Source organism: Microchirus variegatus (assembly GCF_963457635.1).
Source record: "Microchirus variegatus genome assembly, chromosome: 5".
Taxonomy (NCBI): Eukaryota; Metazoa; Chordata; class Actinopteri; order Pleuronectiformes; family Soleidae; genus Microchirus; species Microchirus variegatus.
Genome location: NC_139806.1, coordinates 9,367,353 through 9,388,273, shown reverse-complemented (window position 1 = coordinate 9,388,273; position 20,921 = coordinate 9,367,353). Strand labels below are relative to the sequence as shown.

General features: G+C 41.0%; 3 protein-coding genes across 4 annotated transcripts; 1 reads left to right on the top strand and 2 right to left on the bottom strand.

Annotated features, from left to right (window-relative positions):
• Positions 1–1,476: 1,476 nt before the first annotated feature.
• LOC310928090 (zona pellucida sperm-binding protein 3-like) lies at positions 1,477–5,507 on the bottom strand. Of its 2 annotated transcripts, none has more exons than XM_083890562.1 (11): positions 5,384–5,507; positions 5,079–5,127; positions 3,071–3,284; positions 2,888–2,991; positions 2,719–2,810; positions 2,443–2,623; positions 2,245–2,350; positions 2,035–2,123; positions 1,848–1,939; positions 1,667–1,758; positions 1,477–1,606 (listed from the first exon to the last, which is right to left on the bottom strand). In XM_083890562.1, exons 3-11 carry the CDS (start codon positions 3,155–3,157, stop codon positions 1,592–1,594), a joined length of 858 nt encoding a protein of 285 aa, XP_083746688.1. In that variant the 5' UTR covers positions 3,158–3,284; positions 5,079–5,127; positions 5,384–5,507; the 3' UTR covers positions 1,477–1,591. The 2 variants fall into 2 exon arrangements, with proteins under 2 accessions (XP_083746688.1, XP_083746687.1); XM_083890561.1 differs by lacking the exon at positions 5,384–5,507 and adding an exon at positions 5,229–5,347.
• Positions 4,094–6,362, top strand: nedd8l (NEDD8 ubiquitin like modifier, like). Its single transcript, XM_083890563.1, has 4 exons — positions 4,094–4,226; positions 5,121–5,168; positions 5,281–5,363; positions 5,448–6,362. Exons 1-4 carry the CDS (start codon positions 4,209–4,211, stop codon positions 5,572–5,574), a joined length of 276 nt encoding a protein of 91 aa, XP_083746689.1. The 5' UTR covers positions 4,094–4,208; the 3' UTR covers positions 5,575–6,362.
• A 550-nt stretch (positions 6,363–6,912) lies between these two features.
• On the bottom strand, positions 6,913–20,044 carry ap1g2 (adaptor related protein complex 1 subunit gamma 2; the record flags this gene model as incomplete). Its single annotated transcript, XM_083890560.1, has 21 exons — positions 6,913–7,125; positions 8,595–8,693; positions 9,540–9,691; positions 9,786–9,948; positions 10,343–10,490; positions 10,655–10,759; positions 11,746–11,873; positions 12,049–12,138; positions 12,287–12,409; positions 12,892–12,946; positions 13,709–13,849; positions 14,720–14,833; positions 15,478–15,533; positions 15,948–16,046; positions 17,189–17,269; positions 17,486–17,581; positions 17,683–17,759; positions 17,840–17,936; positions 18,180–18,321; positions 19,290–19,414; positions 19,844–20,044. The coding sequence occupies 21 exons, from the start codon at positions 20,042–20,044 to the stop codon at positions 7,033–7,035; spliced, it is 2,385 nt and encodes a 794-aa protein (XP_083746686.1). The 3' UTR covers positions 6,913–7,032.
• Positions 20,045–20,921: the final 877 nt, after the last annotated feature.

The window sequence follows — 20,921 nt, the reverse complement described above, 5'->3', positions numbered from 1 at the left end:
GTGTATTTTGTATTTTTTAAGTACAATTTAAAATCAGGATTTTGTATTTTACTTGAGTACATATTGACTCAAGTATTAGTATTACTTAGTTACTTTATAAATCCTATCCGTTACTGAGTAAAAATAAAAATTCAGCACAATGAAGACCTACAGGGGGAAAATATACACCAGAACCAGACGAATGATGATGTGATTAGCACCAGCACTGGCGCATGAACATAGAGGGCGCGCAACAAAAGTGACGTAATATCCTGTGTCACGCCGGGCGCGTGAGCTCCAAAATAGTTTTGGATTTCTGAGCCCTTGTCATATTTCTACTACCCTCACACCCCACGCAAAGTAATTAACTTTTACTTAAAGGTGAAGTAAGTAGTTTATAGTGCCATCTAGAGGAGAGGCTGAAATTTACAACAAAGAAATGCTCCTCTGCTCACCCCCTCCCTTCCCTGAGCGCTACGGTATCCTCAGCCGGTCAAATGTCGCCCTCGTCGTCTTTCTCCGTGTCAGCAGATGAGGTTCGTGAGGCGAGGGAGAGGGCGAGCTACCACCGCCGTAGCAGCGGAGAGAGAGGAGGCGGGACTTTCTCTACAAGTATAGAGACGCTTGATTTGTTCTCTCGCGTTTGTCTATACAGGCTAGAAACATGGTGTCGTGGCAACGCAGTAGCGGCCCGCGACCATTTTATTTTACATGATTTTTGAAACACTACGAAAATGAAACAAAGAATATTATACAGCGACGAGACAATGCAGGAGCACATAATATGTATAAAAGAGTGGATTTTGGGTCATATAAACCCATAAATACTACACAGTGTCCCTTTAAAGTACATTTCAAATGAACTACCTTTTACTTCTACTCGAGTACATTTTCAGATGACTACTTTTACTTCTTTTCAAAGTAAAGTAATATTTGTAGTAATATTTCAAAGTATTGGTACTTTTACTTGAGTACAATATTTTAGTACTTTTTCCACCTCTGATAAAAAGTGACTTCAACTTCACCCAAAGTCATTTTCTGGTAAGAAAACACTCAAGTACCCCTTTAAAGGTACCTTATACAAGACTGGACACTACACAATGTTCACAGTCGATTTTGAAAAGACATCGACTGGTTTTAACAGATTTCCATTTTTCCCCTCACATTTCTTTTTATATACACTACAGACTTCATGATTTGTCAAACCAACTGAACGGATCAATCTCTCGCGGCACTGACCACGTCTGCGAGAGTGACAGCTTAAGCCCGAGATGTGGCTTTGAGAAGGTGTTCAGTATTTAATTTACTTTAAATAACGTTAAACAGCAATATATTAAGTTGCAGCTGCATCTTAGGTCTTTGTCCATGATCGACCTTAAACTGATCCGGAAGTCGAAGTATCAACAAGTATCCTGTGCATTTGTTGGTTTAATGGCAGCATAAAGAGGACAAAGTTGTTGTTTTTTTTTAAAAGGACTAAATGACAAAATCATAACAGAAGTTTAAGCCAGTTTTATTGCACATCAGAACACAAACAGATCAGGATGGAGAACTGTTTGATCAGGTACAACGTCCTTCTGTTGTGCAGGATCATCAACATGTCTCCATCTGTTCAGACGAGAACATCCTGTGGAAGAAAAGCGTTTTACAGGAAGTCCAGGACACAAAAACATGTTAATTATTATACCTGAGAGACTGATGAGGCCGCTGGTTTATCGTTGTGATCCACTATGATCAGAGGTCCCAGTACAGAATGTGCCTGACTCTGGTCATGAGATTCTGGGAAACAATGCAGATGTAATTAGCGACAGCCGATTTTTAAAGGAGAGTTCAATATATAAATATCCAAAGTTGACATTAAACGATACCCCATTCAAGTCCTCTTCTGGAACGGGACTTGCAGGTTGAATCGCAGCAGCTACAGAGGGAGCTCTGAATGGGGTCGTCCAGTAGCTCCCAGCTGAGGAAAGAGCAACAATATCGGGTTGCAGCACACTGCCTTCATGGATGTTGTGCATAAAACGGAAATGTTTTGAAGACCCAAACACGAGTTACCTCCCACTTTCTTTGACATAATGGCAGGCTTTCTTGCTCTCATCAAAAACCTCAGGATCCCATACGACCAGCTTACAGTGAATGTACACCTGAGGAGCACAGGAAGGGGCGGTCAATATGCTTTTGTTGCAACAATATTTAATCCAGCCATTTCCAGCCATTTCCAGCCATTTCCAGCCATTTCCAGCCATTTCCCCCCCCCGCCCTCACCTCCTCTCCAAGATTAAATTTAAATGACTGCAGGTAGAGGACGATGGCAGATGAGTGGTAGCGACGAAGGAACCTGGAGTTTCCCTTCTTGCTTTCTAAGAGGCATCTGAAAAAAAAAATAAAGATTTAAATCTCAGATTAGCAATACAGCTTCTCTTTCGGTCCAATCACAACTACTAACCTGCATTTGAAACCTACCCTTTATTGGTAATGATGGGGTAAACCTGGCTGCCGAGCTGCAGCTCTGGTGTAGAGGCTGCCACACATTCCTCCATGAGCAGGAGCAGAGGTTGATGGGATTTCTGCTCCACTGCCGCCCATATTGGCATGAAAGCACCCAGGGGGATTACATTGGTCTCGGCCACACCTGTTAATTGCTCTGTAGGATGATATGTTTTTTTTTTTTAAAGGAGAGGCTCAGAATACATATTTGAAATAAGCTTGTGTTGCATTTGCCAGCATTATAGGACTCACCATTGAGTAGGGACATGTGGATGACCAACCCACTTCGGCCTGCAGAAATGCCAGAGCCGGGGGTCAGGAACGGAGGGATCCACGTCTCAGGCCTGAAATATGACCGGAAAGTTCCTCATTAAAGATTTTCACTTTTGAAATTCTATTTAACCTACTCAGAAAAACCTACCTTTTTTGAACACACTCAATGGGATAAACAAAAGACGCAGGTTTCGTCTTTCGTTGCGGCCTGTACGTCAGTTCATTTTTATATTTAATGTGTTTCCCTTTAATCTGTGGAGTAGAAAAGACGGTTCAATAACCTCAGTGGACAAAATGGATCTTTTTAACGAACAAAAACACATTTATTTACCAGTTTTTTAAACTTGCAGTCCGTAAACGTGTAGTCAAACTGTGCTACCGCCTCGCCGGTGGGCAGAACGTTCAGGTCAGACGCCATGCAGTTCCCCAGGAAGAGACGAGCTGCGTACGGCACCAACTCTGCATTGATCTTCCATTTGATTTTCACAGAGTCTTTTTCACAGACCACGTCGATCTCTGCGAACGAATCCTCACGTTAATGTTTTCTGTAGGCATAAATGTTAAAAGTGTGCGTCACTAAGGGTGCCAAAAAAAAAAAAAGAATAGATATACCTGCATAAGTGACAGCAAAAACAGCCAGGATTACCACACCCAAGCACAGATGAGTCACCATGATTGATAATCAAAGGCAACCTGGAAGTGGGGTGCTTTATAGACTTCCTGGCTAATCAGCGTAACGGTCAACATCTGTGTAAAAAAAGCTGGGATGTTATTTTTTGTTTGTTTTTTTGCATTCTTGTTGTTTAACATAACCTTCCTGACACTTTTTTAAGTAAATGTGGTCTTTGATGTATCTGCATTTCAATGATACTTACATAATATACTTAACAACATTGAATATAGTAGAGCTGCAACTAAACAAGTACTTGTTTGGTACATAAAGATGGCAGGAAAAAAAAATGTTGACTGATGTTCTCGAATGTCTTCGAGAATTCTTTATTGTATAGGAGCAAATAAACACATTGAAGAATCAGAGAAATCAGAAAGCTTGTTTAAATAATTTTAAATTACACTCAAACCAATTAATCGATTATCAAAATAGTTGACGATTAATATAGATATTATAGTATATAGAATTATTGTAGCTTTTAACTCTAAATTTGTCCTACTTTAACGGTTTGATATTTTATTTACAAAATGTAATTCCCCAGTCAGAGTTCAGCACTAAAAGTTGTTTACATATTAATGCATCAAAGTAAAAAAACAACAACGTTTTTTATGTTTTTATTAAAGAAAATGGAACTCATTTTTTCAACCCGTCGCCGCCGTGACATCCGGAACGTTTAGCGTGCTACACAGGAAGTAAACTCAAGCTAGCCACAAGCTGGTTGTCGTTCGCAAGTTCACTGCGTATTTTGGAGATTAAACATTTGATACCTTTGTCACTTGTAAACCACCATTTATTCATCATGTTGATCAAAGTAAAGGTAAGACCGCCTTTTTACGAACGAGAGAACGTTTCCCTTCCCGCGTCTGCTGTTGTTTAGCAGTCCGCTAGCACCACTGACCGGCTCGCTAGTTTTCTTCAGGCCACTTCACATTATATTCGTAGTGTATCTACGTTTTGTGATCAACAGCTTTATTTTACAACGGTCTTTGGATCAGGATCACATAAAGCTACCCGTTTCTTATTATCATCATGATCCATGGGTCATACTTGTAACCCTGTACTGACTAAAACGTAAACACCCGAGTGAAATGAGCTTATTCATGGACCGGTTTTGTATAGGGTCGAAATGCGTTTATGTCAATAAAACGTTACTAACGTGACGTTGCTTACGTTACCAAAACAGGTACATCATTTTTGAGAATATTTAAAAGAAATTGTCAATTTAATTCAATTGTATTTGTATAGCGCCAAATCACAACATGCATTATCTCAAGGCATTGTACATAGACAACGTTATAGAGAGCAGATAAACCCAATAATTCACCGATTGAGCAAACACTGGGCATCAGTGGAGAGCATAAACTCAACAGGAAGAAATCTCTGTCAGAACCAGACTGAACGATGCTTTCATATTCAAGCCACAATGGAAAGTCACCACAATTGACCTATTGTGGGTGATATTAGTCATGGTGCATGGTAATATTGTATTTCGTTCCATCCCTGTGGTAGGCACGGATCCTACTCGAGGTGAGAATCATCACCCCACGATGCATAACAATATGCAGTCCACCAATAATAATAATAATAACCACCGATATTACCACAAGTTTTTGATAATCAATATATTGCAGTCGTGTAGTGCAACGTTTGCTCTCTTGCTCAAACAAACCTGAGCTGTGGCTGATGTGATTACGTTGTTCTGGTTTTTCAGACTCTCACTGGAAAAGAAATAGAGATCGACATTGAGCCCACAGATAAAGTGAGTACATTAAATAAAATGTCCCCATAACAAAGAGTCAAAAAAATATAATCAAACTACTTTTTAACTCCCAAATCACTGCATTGTGTGTCCTTCGTTTGTGTACATCAAGGTGGAGCGAATCAAAGAAAGGGTAGAGGAGAAGGAAGGGATCCCTCCACAGCAACAAAGACTCATCTACAGTGGAAAACAGATGTGAGTGACATTTATCTCACTGTTGCAGTGACGTAGATGCCCGGTGACCTTGTTGTGGTGGATAATGTGTCGTTTTGTCGTCAGGAATGATGAGAAGACAGCTGCAGACTACAAGATCCAGGGAGGCTCAGTGCTTCATCTCGTGTTGGCGCTAAGAGGAGGCTCAGCGGTCAACAGTCCGGCCAGCACACGCCCTTTGTCCTTGTTATGAGTCACCGCTATCGTGTGGCCAGCCGAGTGCCAACAGTCGAGGTGTCACTGTCACCGCCTGACCGTGCTCCAACACGGAGATTTGAAATCCCACGCTCCCCAGGGCCGTCGCAAACAAACAAAAACCAACACGAAAGGATGTTCTTATTCTAATGTCTATCTCTTTTTGTAAAATTTCATTGGCTTTCTGAGTTTGATCAGTTGATGCAGGCACCCATGCAGTACAAGAGACAGTGTGAGAACTCTTTTTTCCCTTGTGAATAAATGCTGAAGTTAATTTAACCTTTGTCCTCGAATATAGACACACACACACGCTGAGCAATGACACAGAGACAGATCACTGAGGATTCTGAAAACTTTTTTTTTATGTAGAAAATTACATGAGACTGAAGAGTCAGAGACAATACAAACAGTTGGTATAACCCTTTAACCTGGTGATATCTGTGCATTTTAGATCTCAAACTCTGATTGCACTGAGCGGATTTAGGACACCGCTGCTTAAGTTCAGTCTCTGGTTTTAAAGTGATAACATAACTAACATACTTTCTTCAAATTGAATGTCTGACAGCCCACTTCTTTACTGTTCCTCTACAATAAAGTGTTATTTACTTAACGTCGAAAATGTACATCTTGGAAACGGCATCATGCCCCGTCCCGTTCTCATTGCGTCACTTAATATTCTCCAGAAAATAAATCAACTTCATGTGGAGTCTGTACAATGAACAATGGTCAGGAAAAGATAAAACTACATTATTATTATTATTTTTTAGAAAACCTAAATATTTGAGGTGGTTAAAGGCACAAGGGGAAAAATTATGAATTGGATGCACTGAGAAATCATGACACGTGGCTTTGTTTTAGTCTTCTCCAAATAAAATCAAGTGTTTGGGATGAAAGAACTTCACGTGAGTCGTAATTAGTGTTGAGCTGCTTTTCAATTAAGGCGAAGAAGGACGAGGTAAACAGGAACAGTGAGAACTCACCGTGCTGGAGTTTGCACATGGTGTTGTTTGGAGTTATACTGTTGGACAGAAGCCATATTAAGTATTTAACTATATGAATGGAACCATTCTGAATACAGTAAACAGAAGTAGAAACACTAGGCGATAAATAATATTTATATGGACAGTTGTTGCCGAAAATGTACTAGAAACGTCAAGTTTTATTATGATTTCCATGTTTTACCTGAATATTCCAAAGCTTGTGTCATTAATCACATTAATACTTCAGCTCCAGGAGAGAAGAAAAACCGAGGCTCCTTACACCAGGCTGTGATGTCCCGTGAAAGAACCAGTGTTTCTCTGCCCTAATAAAAAACAAGAAAGAGGGAAAAAAAACAAAAAACCTGGGCGTTCGAGAAAGAGCAGCTTTCAGTTTTTACAGCAGGCTGTCAGTTCGGGCGACGCCTGCTGACTCATCCGCAGTGATGTCGTAGTCCAGCTGCAGCGACTAACAGCGGTCAGACTCCTGGGAAAGAGTCAATCTGGACTGTATCCTGACGGGCTGACCCTTGGCTGCTGTAAGATATGCGGACCCTCATCTTCAGATTCACCTGGAGGGGAAATACAGACGAGATGACGTGAAGTAGGTGTGATGAGCTCAGAAAATCGGACTACTTGCCTTTACATGTGGAGGAGAAAATCAATTTATTGGCCGCGTACGTCTGCCTCCGTTGTGGGTGCTGTATCTCTCTATAAGCTAGCGCGAATTGAATCAGTTTCCTGTTGACCTTTAACGTCACAGAAAAAAAACAGCGAAAAAAGAGATAGCCGCTGAGATGGATAGTGTTGTGGTGTGAAAGACGCTGCCACCGCCGCATTATTTACTGCAGTTTATAAATCGTCTACTTCTACTTCAGGGTCAAATCTTTAAAATCTCTTAAATGTTACACACTCTTTTGCATCTACATGCATGTTAAAAGTCTGATTTTAACAGACTAAGACAATAACTCTCTTTTCTTAATGTCATGTAAACATGTTGGTTCGACTGAAATTTAGCTCATCTTAATCAGACTAACGCCACCTAGATACACTAAGAAAACAGAATTATTTTAGTCCGACTAAAATCGAGCTGTTCTTAATCAAACTAACATATCTACCTTTAAAATCTCTTAAATGTAACACACTCGTTTGCATTTACATGCATGTTAAAAGTACGATTTTAGTCAGACTAAGACAATAATTCTGTTTTCTTAATGACATGTAAACACGTTAGTCCGACTAAATTTGAGCTAGTCTTAATCAGACTAACATACCTAGATAATATATACTGTAGTATATGCTTAAGTCTGACTGGAGACATTGAGACACTAAGAAAGCAGAATTATTTTCTTAGTCTGACTAAAATCGAGCTAGTCTTTATCAGACTAACATACCTAGATATATAGTATGTGCTTAGATTGACTGTAGACATCGAGACACTAAGAAAACAGAATTATTGTCTAAGTCCGACTAAAATCGGACTTTTAACATGCATGTAAACACAAACGAGTGTGCAACATTTAGGAGATTTTATTGATAGAAATTTGAATATATACTACCCATAAGTATGTTGGTATAAGCGCATAACTGCATACAAATAAAAATAATTTCATTTTCCTAGCCTTCCACGAATCCTTAAATATGTAGTTTAGGAGACTGGCATCTTGCAGTGCTACGTTTCTTGAGCAGCCTGAACAGATGGGCCCGTCTCTTGTGAAACTGCCCTGTCATGTGATTGGCCAAAGCCTCCCATCATGTTAAAGGTTTAGTTGCAAGGCTGTAAAGTGAGACCAGAGGAGGTGCAGAAGTGTAGTTCTCATGTACCTTTCATCTGAGATGAGAGTTAAAAATGAGACCTGGAGCAGGAAAACGGCTTCATTTGGCAGTTACGGATGTTTTTTTTGTTTTAAATTAAACACAACAGTTATTCAGATGTAAAGAATCAAGCCGATAATTTCACTTCAATTACATAAAGTAAGATTACATGAGCAGTAGCTTTGTATATGTGTGTGTGAGTGTGACTACAGTCTTTGCAACCCACCTTGTTTGGGTTGTTGAGGACCACCATCTGGGTCACCTTAGCTGCGCCTCTCGCAGGGAGGAAGTCCCCACTGGGGGCCTTCATGTGTAATTGGACACTCTGCAGGGAGATCAAATACAACTTTGAAGTCCAACGCTCAGGACACATTCGTGTTGTTCCTCACGATACACAGAGAAAATGGCAGACCCTTAAACGCTGACCCGACAACAGAGCCGACACCGAGTTGTGACACATGCTGAGCTCATGAGTGCAAGAAAAGTTTGACTGAAGACCAAGAAACTGCTGGTGATATATTAAAGAGGCGACAGACAACTTTCACTTCTAGTAATTGTAATCTTTTGTAATTCTTTCAGCACGTTTGAATTGTACATGTGTGGGTACTGGTGGTTTTCAAAGCTCTACGTTGTCTTTTTCGACCAAAACAAGGTCTCACCACTGACGGGATAGGGAGGTGTTGTGCTACAGGAAGCATGTGTGGTTGGGGTTGAAGTAGGGTCACCCCACCGGGGAAATGGGTGGAGGATATTTAAACCAGGCAGACACACACAGATGCATGCTTCAAATATTACCCAGCCTTTTTAGGGGATCAATATACATGTGGTGGGTTGTTGTTTTTCTGTCACCGTTATACTGTGAAATCAGATTTAACGCCATAATACGTTTTATCTAAAAAGTTGTCTATTCCATAAGTGTTTGGCCTTAAAAAAACGAAGGAAGAATGTAAGCCCCTCCTCTTCGACCAGAACAAATCCTAAACTTGACCAGTCAACCAGCCAACATAAATCTGTCCAAGCTCCAACCTTAACACAAATACAAACACATGCCCAATACCTTTCTACAGCTGAATATACATGATATAAAGAGACTTCTCCTCTTAGTAGTGCCTCACACAAGATAAATGGAAATTGATGATGAGTCACATAGAAGGTGTGACGGAGAACAAACCTTAGGTACGGCGGCTTGCAGGGTGAAGCTGCTGATGTCCGAGTCATTGGAGTTGGAGGCTGTGAGTGTGACCATCATGCCCGAGTCTGACTGTTTCTCACACAGTAGTGTCAAATTCACACCGTCTTTCTCATACACTGTCACTGCAGGAGCTAACGTAAAACAACAACAACAACTTGGTATTATAATAATTATTTTTCTTTCAACCTGTCAGGCTCTACTTGTGTATGTGTGTATGTGTCAGACCTGGTGCAGCGGGCGTCGGTTCAAACCCTCCCAGCAGATCCAGGAGGTCTCCTCCTGCAGTGCTGCTGTTGTTGACGGACAGTCCTGATGCCGTGCCGCTCTGCACTGAACTGGGCTGCAGAGGCTCGTCAGAGCCGCCCAGCAGGTCCAGAAGATCACACACCTGAAGATAAAGATCACACACCACATCAAGATAAATACATGTAAAACATTTTAATCTGTAATATGTGGTATTAAAATCAAAAGAAAACAGCCCAACGTAATTTAAAGTGTTGTTAAAACAGTATATGACTTTTGACATCAATGATGTCGTGTGTGCATGTGTCCCGTGTCTCATCTACGATCATCGTACAACATGATGATCATTTTAGCTGCTGCAACTCGTAGCTAATGGTGGATCCTAATAAACTAAACTAAAACTGTTTATGTCTGAACACAGATGAAAACTGACAAGACCTCAAAGGTTCTCGGTACAACTCTAAAAAGCAACAAATGACGTCCTCAAGAAAGACGTGGAGAAACAAAACAGCAGTTATTTTTATGTAATCATGATGTACCTGATTAGCAGGTTGCAGTGGCAGCGGTGGCTCTCCCGTTTTCACTGTGGCTGGCTGGACCGCCTTTATGGCTTCCCCTCCAAACTCTCCGTTGGTTTGACCTAAGGAGTTCTTTTCAATTACAGGCATCCTCTCCAGCACTGCTGCTCTGTAGAGAGAAGGAGCATCTCAGCTTTACATGGGCTCGAAAACAGATTCAGGTGTAACCATACAATAAGTCAAAACAACCCTACGTCAGAGGATTCTTTGAACATGTATACTGCGTTTAAAGAACAGCAAATATTAACTTCTTCATCGAGCTGCTTTGCGTACCTCATGTGGTCATATTTTCTGAACAGAGCATTGTATTCAACTGCCCTCTGCTGGAGCTCCACATCGATACAGCTGCCATAGATGCTGACAATGCTTCGGATCCGACTGGAGACGGTGGAGAAAAGACAGAGGGGGGAGTTAGGAGCGTCACAATATGTAATTTTATGTTGACTGCCACATGGTGGCCAAGTGGCACTGTTGCCTCACAGCAAGAAGGCCACCAGTTCAAATCCAGGCCTTTACTGTGTGCAGTTGGCATGTTTTCCCCGTGCGTGGGTGTGTTTTTTTTTTATCCAGGTTCTCTGGTTTCCTCCCACAGTCCAAAAACATGCAGAGGTAAATTGGACACCCACAGTATGATTGTGAGAGTGAATAGTTGTTTGTCTCTGTACGTTTGCCTTGCTCAATGGACTGGCGCTCTGTCCAAAGTGTGACCCCGCCTTTCGCCCTATGTCAGCGGGGATTGGTTCCAGCTCCCCCACGACCCTCATGTGGAGGATAAAGCGAGCGAGTGTCTTCAGATCTGCACACGCATCAGTGAACAGCCACACAGCTACTCCTATTCAAGATGGCTTCTCAGTGTCACATACCATTTGCCTAATGAAGGCGGAGTGCTGAAATGTGTGTCGGATTCTGGGTTTGTTGTTCCACGCTCTCTCACTCACACTTTAGTCTGACCTCGAAATAAAGTCTAAAAAATATACTACTACTTTTCAAAAGTTTGGGGTCACTTAGAAATGTCCTTATTTTTGAAGGAAAAGCACTTTTTTCAATGAATAATTAAATTAATCAGAAATACACTCTATACATTGTTAATGTGGTAAACGACTATTCTAGCTGCAAACGTTTGGTTTTTAATGGAATATGTACATAGGTGTATAGAGGCCCATTTCCAGTGTTCCAATTGTACATTGTGTTTGCTAATCGCGTTAGAAGGCTATTGGATGATTAGAAAACCCTTGTGCAATTATGTTAGCATACGTTAGCTATTGACATACAGAACTTTCCAAAACCCAGTGGCCTGTTACCATACCGTGCTGTTCATTACATGCTGTGTCTGTGTGTTGCGAGTGACTTAAAGCGATGCTTACTCCACATTTTCCGTGATGCGTGTGCTCAGTTTCATGGTGGCGGTGAGAGCAAAGCCTCTGGTTGCTGGGGCCGACATGTGGGACTGTAGGACTGTTTCCAAGCTGTCCAGGACATCGTCTTCAGTGACCTGATCAGGACACGTGACATTAGAGAAACTTCATGACACTGTTTATCTGCCAGTGAAATCCTGTGTACATTATGGCCCTGCAATAATTTGGATAACAGCTGAAGTGCATTTTTAAGTAGTCAAGACCAATAATTCGTATGAAAATGTAAATGAACATTAGTTGTGCTTGATGTACCTGTGCAGGCTCAGTCTCCTGGCACTCTCCTTTCAACAGCAGGTCTCCATATTCTCCAATACACCAGCAGGCCACCTGCACCAGAGGTTGCTATACAAACCCACAGAGCAAAATATGACTTATTATTGTGCATTATTTACCGCATTAGATTTGTCTTTTCTCCGAATTTAACCAGAAGTTAATGTGTTAAGTTAACAAACTTGGCGATTCTCAGAGCCAGGATATAGAGGACACACACCTGAGAGATGTCAGTGAGCAGAGCCCTATACAGCTTGTGGACAGTGTAACAGTGCAGTTCAGAAGTGTTGGTGATGAGCTGGATCAGGTTGGGCACAGTCTCATCTCTCACGTCACCCCCTGCCTGGCAGAGTGGAAACCAAAGTCAAACACATGCACACACACACAAGCTCTCTATCACCAACATGAACAAAACATCCATTAGCTGAACAGCTGGTGTCGGTATTTGGGATTTCCCCTACAGTTCATTACGACTGATATTAAGAAAAATGGATGAACCCCTTTATTTGTGCCACATCCCCACCGTTAGACTTTGTACTCATATTTTTAAAGACACCACTGAGACACAAGGATTAATGCAAGCATTAACTTTTACAGCACATTTCGTCTTTTGCCAAAATCGAGAGGTAAAACTAAAGGAAAGGTTTTACCAGAGTGCAAAATTGCAGAAGTCTTTTTAGGACATGTTTGAAGGTTTGCACAGTCATTTTGTTGTTATGCACTTAGGCCTGACAGATTAATGATGGCAGCAGACGAAGTTAAAGTATTTGTAAGTGTGAAGCCCATGTCAGAGGCAGCAGGGTGAGTGGCTCAGTCTGTATTTACCGTGGTGAGGACATGCAGGATGGTGTCAATGTGCCAGCGCTGGGAGGGTGCATACCTGACAGAGACACACACACACACACACACACAGCTAACTCAGTGGTGCTTGAGGGTGACTCGCAAACACACACACAGACATGGATATGACTGCTTTATGTCATATTTGTAAAAATCTGCTTTAAACTCTTAAAATGGCACAAAAACACACTTAAATAACGTCATCTTACTTTTTTTTTAACAAAAATGGACTTTTGAGTTATACAGCATTTTTATGCATCTTGTGAAATATTAACAGTTTCCCCATGCACTACTATTAACTTATTAAAAGGGCTTTTTAACACACAAACAGAAACATTTGCATCTGCGCACACACAAAGACACTCACACACAAACAGAGAGGTGCATTAAGTGGTTGGAGTGAGAAACAGCAAAAACACTGAAAGCTATTGACTGTCACAGTGGCTGCTAAATGGACAGAGATCTGATTGAGAGTGGAGACAGACACAGAAAGACATCGAGCCACATACAGCATTATACGAAGCACACGCTCTTTTCTTACAGCTTTAACACCTATAGCAACACTACGCATTTCCCCCCTTTAAAATAACAGTTTAAAATCCTTATGATAGGTCAATGATTTCATCGTGACGTGGTTGTTACATTGTCATCTCTTCCTTTTGTATAAATATAATCCCAGCTTGGCACAATGGAGCACAGTAAATCCATGCACATGCCCGTCTGTGTGCTTGCGTGGACAGACAGAGTGTGTCCATAACACAACCCTGTTTGTGCACATGAACGTGTCGGCAGCTTTACTCACCTTTCCGCGCCGTTGAATATGCCACTGGCAGTTTGAGCTCTGAGCTCAGGCGGGCAGGAGGAGAGGAAGAGGAGCAGCTCCTTCATCATGGAGCGGATGTTGGACGCGGACACAAGAGCTAAGGATAGCTCCAATGCACGGCTGCAGGGACAGGAGGAGAGGTATTGTAGACACAAATCTGTTCTGCAGTATTAGATATTATGCCACGATTTACACGAGTCGTGTACATTATTACATTACATATTATATACACTACCGTTCAAAAGTTTGGGGTCACTTAGAATGTCCTTATTTTTGAGGAAAAACCACCTTTTTCAATGAATATAACATTAAATGAATCAGAAATGCACTCTATACATTTTAAATGTGGTAAACGACTATTCTAGCTGCAAACATTGTTCTAATGGTACATTGTGTTTGCTAATCGTGGCTATTGGATGATTAGAAAACCCTTGTGCAATGATGTTAGCACAGCTGAAAACACTTTTGCTGGTTCTTTGACGAAAGCAACGTTTAAAGTTTGAATAAAAATCATTATTTCTAATCTTGTCAATGTCTTGACTGTATTTTCTGTTCATTTTGCAACTCTTGTGATGAATAAAAGTGTGACTTTTAATGAAAAACACAAAAAAATTGTATAAGTGACCCCAAACTTTTGAACGGTATTGTACAAGTATAGATAATTTATTAGCAAAAATCATGCAAATGTCAAAAAATTATGTTAAAAAAAAAAAAAAAAAAAAAATCCCAGCACTGTTGGTTTCTTGGTTCATTTTTAAAATGCTACCGTGCTTGACGGTACAATATTTGAAAGTTTTCTAGTATTTGAATATCATTTTGAAGAACAAAGTAACGAAACAGCTTAAATATAGACATATTAACAGTACAGGAAACTATATTGCTACCAAGTTTGTGTACATGTGGTTTACCTTAACAGAAAGCAGGTAAAACAATATTCTTGTAACACACTGAGGGATGGAGGGTCAGGTTTTCGAAACAAGTGAAAGTTACCGTTTGACGGACGCGTCGTGGTCCTTCAGGCAGTCCACTATGGTACCCCGGTGGCGCTGCACTGCATTGTGGTCTGTCCCTACAATCTTCTGAAGGGACATCATAGCAATATACCTGGACAAATATGAAGAACAGACAAATATAAACAACAGAGTACTTTTACACCAAAAATGAGGATTCATTCAAAGTGCTGGACTAGACTTATCATTCCCAGCACTACCACATAAATAAATAATGTATCTGCCCACTTGAAATGTCTGATGAACTGATCAAGTATTAATGTGAACACACAGGAGAGATGGTATCTAGCTGAGCAGTTCCCACAGGAATAAACCAGTCCCATTAGTGTCACACAGCCACAGAGAGACTTGTGGGCCCTGAAGGTGAAAACCAGACAGACCTGCCTCAACACATGATCCCTGGAGAAAAAACTAAAAAAAAAAAAAGAATTGTAACAAAAGAAAACCCCACAGAATTCTAACAAGCCGTCTCACAGCCTGGTGGAAAATGACACGGCCCAAAACTGAGAAATCAGCAGGACGAGCCAGACAGTAACCTTCTGGTGTGGCTCTAGAGGGAACAGAACAGACTGATAACAGCAGGTTGGGAGGTCTCCCTGTCTGTCGACAGTGAGCTTAGCAAGCTCTGTTTGACCTTATGCAAGGATAGAAAAATGTAAAATGGCAAACAAAGAGAGGAAGATAAGAGAGAGAACGTGAAATGTGAGTAGAGTAGGAATTAAAGTGAGGAGGACTGACCGAATGTTCCTGTCGTTGTTCAGGAGAAATCTTCCCAGGATGTTCACGGCGAGAACCTGTGACACAAGCAAAATAAAGTATGTGAGCATGACCCAACACTATTACACACTCTGTATTAACAGGGTTAATAAAAGCAGAGTATGTGATCCGATAGTCGGCTTCAACAAAAGCAATACATAAATATAATGCTGTGAAACCTTGTTGTTGCTGTGTGGTGCTGTAATAGTGTGGTATCTTGCCATTGTTGACCTCCGCCAAGGAGGTATATGTTTTCACCAGAGTTTGTTAGTTAGCAACATAACTCGAAAAGTCACAGACGGATTTGGATGAAATTTTCAAGACATGTCCGAAATGGGACCAGGAACAAATTTGCTTATAGCGAACTACGGCCAATACTTGAAAAGGCGATGAAAGTCTACTTTGGCCGAGCTCAAACACAGCGTCTTTCAGAAGAGCGTCTGGTGTCTCACCCGGAGGCCGCTCTCTGACTTGATGTCCAGCACCGTGAGAACGGTCTCGTACAGCACAGCGTTGCCGACAGTCTTAGTGCTGTCAGTGTTGGTCGCCACCTATAAGTCACACACACACACACACAAATACATAAGGGTTAAATGTCTGTGTCATTTCTGGATAAATTAACATTTATATTTTTCCTGACTTATTTTTTGGTTGTTTTTAAACACAAAGTTAAATGTCTTTAAGTGTCTGGAACACAGGAACTGAGTCATTTTCAAGTTAGTATCGTATATTTGTCTCAACAATACCACTGGCACCTTTCTACACATGGTCTGGCACTGCTTGGAGGACAAAAGTAATTGGAGAAAATACTACAAAGATCATGTCTAAATTTACTGAGAGTTCAATTCCTCATTCACAGTATCTGCCTTTACCAAACAACGCCTCAGAGTCAGGCTTTCAGAGTCTCCTTTTAGCTGGTCTCTGCTAAATGGATTATAGCTTGTCATTGGAAACCACCTCATACACTGTCTGTGAGGAAATGGCTCTCTTTCTACAGAGACACTGCACAACTGGAGCTTTCTAGAGCACAAATGAAAAAGATTATGCTGTGGTTCGAGCTAGTGGACAGCATTAATGCTTTAGCTATAAAGATTTGATCTCATGTGTACCATTTATATGCATTATACATGTTTGTCCTTCCCTGGTTGGTGGGGGTGGAGATGTTATGATTGATTTAGGCTGTTTCATTATCTCTATTACTATTGCTGTTGTTGTTATTATCATTTATTAAATTACGATTATATTTTCTATGTAAAGCTTGTTTTCCCTCTTTAATGTTATTTTTTGATCATGTGATTTTAAGGGAGGGGGAAAAGGATGAAATCAAATATTTTGTGTTTTCCTGTTAGATAACTCATTACTTTTCAAACCTAAAATAAATCCTTACAACATATATGTCAGTGTACTGTTGTAGAGCACTAATTAAAATTGCTGTCAGTGAAATAAGTGAAGAATAACCCTATATTTTGAGTATATGCTCAGGGACATGGGTCTCTCTTCATTAAGAGGTGGTCCTCTCTTCTACAGAGGTTTGTTTGTCACAAAATGCCCAAGAGGAATGCTATAATGAACGCAATGAACCGAATCTCAGCCAAATGTTAGGAGCCACATGATGACATCACCGACAGAAGTTTAAAAAAAAAAAAAAAAAAACACAGCAAGGGCACACTTGTGAGAGAGCATAATGCTGCACCTGAGCAAGAAGGTCATTCATGGCATCGCTGGCTGTTTCGCTGTGGCGTCCGAGGATTCTCAGCAACCTCAAGATGCGAACCTGACGAAGTAAAAAGAGATCAAACGGCTGGAGTAAAAGGTTATTTTGGACCAAATTGGCAAAAAAAAGACAAAGACTGATTTGAGAAGTGAGCGAGTTATTGAGAGAAGTGAAACACAGTGCTAATAAATCCTCTACTACACTAAATAACTAACAAAGTTAATATATACGTCAGTAATTCAAGGACAACAGAATCGTATATAAGAGGTGACTGACCTGTAGAAAGGGGTCACTGATTCCTGCCACATCATGTTCTGGAGAATAACCGGAAATGACCAGCCCTTTCATGATCTGCACCAGATCTGGCACCGTCTACAGACACAGCACAAACACACACACATACATTACAATGCACCTGTTGCTCTGACACCGAACTCAACAGATCATGAAAAGACATGCAGCGTCTCTGCTACCTTCCTGAATCGCTCGAGTGCCTCAGGATTGCGCTCGCACAGCTCAGTGATGAGGACCACAGCACCGTGTAAAACACCTGAGTGGAAAATTTGATTTAGAAGAAGTAATAATGTTAATGGGTAATTGATAAGTATGGTGTTATTAAGATCAACTAACCATGGTTCTTTTCAGTCAGGAGGGACCGAGCTGCCGGGGCAAAAAGCTCGCCGAGCTCGTGGACTTTTCTCACAATGTGAACAGCACACAGAGCAGCCTGAACGGAGAGTGGAGTTACAACGACACTGAGAAGATACTAACAGGATTCAGGCAGATTTATTCTGACCCAAAAATGTAATATTAAATAATAAAGATGTTTTAAGAGGCTAATATATAACTGTAAGACTCCACTCTACTAATGTAGAACTAGTCATTCATGACAACACTGGATTCAATGCTAATAATTTATCATTTCTGATGAATAATTAGCAGTTATCCTGAAATTATCCAAAGACATCACCTTCTTCTTAATATAGGAGTTGGAGGCCCGGAGCAGCCTGTCGATCTCTGGTGCCAGATCTCGGCACATCTCCGCTGAACCCATACAGGCGAGCGTGCACAGAGCCAGAGACTGCACGTACTGGTTACTGTGAGACAGGTCACTGGAAAACACACACAGCCATAAACATGCGGTATGTCAACAATTCAAAATGTTTTCAAAAATCATATGAGAATCCTCTCAAAGTGATAAACTATGTGATGTGTGTTGTGCTATGTTAAACAGGATGTATTCCTACTATAAAAACAAAACAAAAAATAATAATAATAATGGATGTTAATAGCAATATCTGTTTTGTTTTTAATTCCCCAAATCTGTATTGCAATCTGCCCCAAAAATCCAGTCTTGCTTTTAACTGTCACAGACTTGTGATTTGAACATTAAAAAATGAAAGCTGCATGAAAGTGTAGCAACCAGATCGATATAATAAGCAGCATAACTCAAAAGGATGTATTTGGATGAAATATTTAGGGAATGTGGATTTTGGACAGATGAAATATTACATTTTGATCCTGATACAGAGGCAGATTCAAACTGAGGGGCATTGGTGGAAGGTGTGCGTGCTCCAGTTGCGTTTGTATCGACCATGAAAAAGACTTTGCAGAGCGCCCTCTTGAGGCACAATAGGTTTAATACATTTGTTTATTCACAAAAGAGCCGAAGAGCTGTAACCAGACATTGAATCTTGCCAATTAGGAACCCAACATTTTACATCACACTGCCGTGATAACATGATAATAATGTGGTAATCATTTTTGTAGGTTAAGAAATACTATGATAATACCATCGTTTTTGATGGTAGCAACCAAATAACAGCTCGGCGTCAACGGTGGACAGTGTGTGGGACATAAGAGAGGATGAATTTTAACATCATAATTACCTATTATTATTTCCAAACCTTTTAATGTTAAGGTATAACACTGATGGTAGCCTATAGTTATGCTCATTACCAGGCTATTCCCTGGATATTACTAAACAAGGTGGTATTACTGAAATATTATCTCCATATCACCATACAATTTCAATTGTCGCTGCCGAAATGACGCTCATTATTGTTTGTGTTGTGCTTACTTCTTGATGGAGTTGGTGATGAGCAGGCTGGCGTCCTGCTTTTCATCCAGCAGCATCATGGCTCCCAGATATCCCACGCGCTTCTCACTGTAGCGAGGGCTGGCGATCATCCTCACGCACTCCATCTAATAAGAATAGCAACAACTCATTTGAAGTTAAGTTGAATTCTCAGTTGGACATGAGGCTCAGCAGCATTGGAACTGGGGACCACAATGCAGTGGCCCACTTTCAACATCCGCCCTTGTAGACTCATGGACTTTGACATGAACTCCCAAAGCTGAAGACTTAGCTTGTGGGAGTTCACAGTGTTCTGATGAAGAAGGAAGTCTGAGCCAGAAAAAAAGCAACAACGTGCTGTCTCATCCCTCTATGTATTCCCAGTTCCATTGTGTGCTCAATTTTTCCTGAGCACACAGATCTTTAGGTTGTTTTATTTCAGAACAATACAGCAATGCACTAAACCCAGTTCAAACACGCATGAAGCTTCTCACCCTGTTAAATGGACCCCATTAACCCAAGCAAACCCATGACAGGCATTAGTAAAATCCTCTCACCTGACCAAAGTGAGCAGGATAGCCCAACATGTGCACGTAGAGCAGTTTGGCCAGGTTGTGCGATCGCGCCCCGTTGTCGGCCTGTCTGAACTGAGCCCGAATGGCTGCACACTCCCTCTGGATGACACCCCGCTCCTCACACTGTGTCCTGGCAGACCTGATGGCCCGGATCATCTCTTGCAGGGGTATCGATGGAGACATGGCTAAGAGGGTTTGTGTGTGTGTGCAAGTGTTAATATAGAAATGAATATTAACAGAGAACAAACTACTTCACTGTGAAGCATTGAATCATGTTAGCAGGGATCAAACAGTGTAGTCAAAAACAACAAAAGTGTCTCAATTCCATCTCAAACTGTGACTATCAAACGATAGACTTCGAGGCAAAAACTGAACTTTTGCTTTAGCAGCAGTGAAGCAGAGCTGAGGGAAGCGAGAACGCCATGGCATAATAAAAAGATTTACTTAAAGTAAAATGAGCACTAACACTTGTCGGATAACATAAAATTGTGTTTTCACATATACCGTATCCGTACATTTTGTTATCCCCTGGTGGTGATGGTTTGGAGTGGGAAACTCTAATGTCATAACTACCCTAAAACCTGCCCCACACCTGAGGATTTTCAAATCAATCTGACTTGATTTTAAAAGACTTGAGAGGCACAACTGACTTTGGAACCGATTTTCAATGTTTAAATCCTAAGAAAGCACAGACTACTAGACGCAGGACGACACACACACACTTGGTGTTTAATCCAACGATTCCAGGGATTTGGGAAGAAACTTCAGTCACGTGTGATTTAACGTGACTTCAGAATATATAAAAAGACATTGGAGGCAGACTGTTGAAGGCCTCAGTTAATAGCTGATGTGTGTGCAACGTTTTGTGGTAAGAAAGTGTGGATGAAGTCATGGCTGAGAAGATGGAATCAAATTGGCTCCTACAAGTTAAGGTTCTAAACAAAAGTACACAACATCCCTTTCCCACTTTCAACTCGCTCTCATTGGTTATTGTTGGGTTCTGCTCACGCCCCAATCACTGTTCAGTCATAAATATCAAACATATTTCAAACTTGTGATT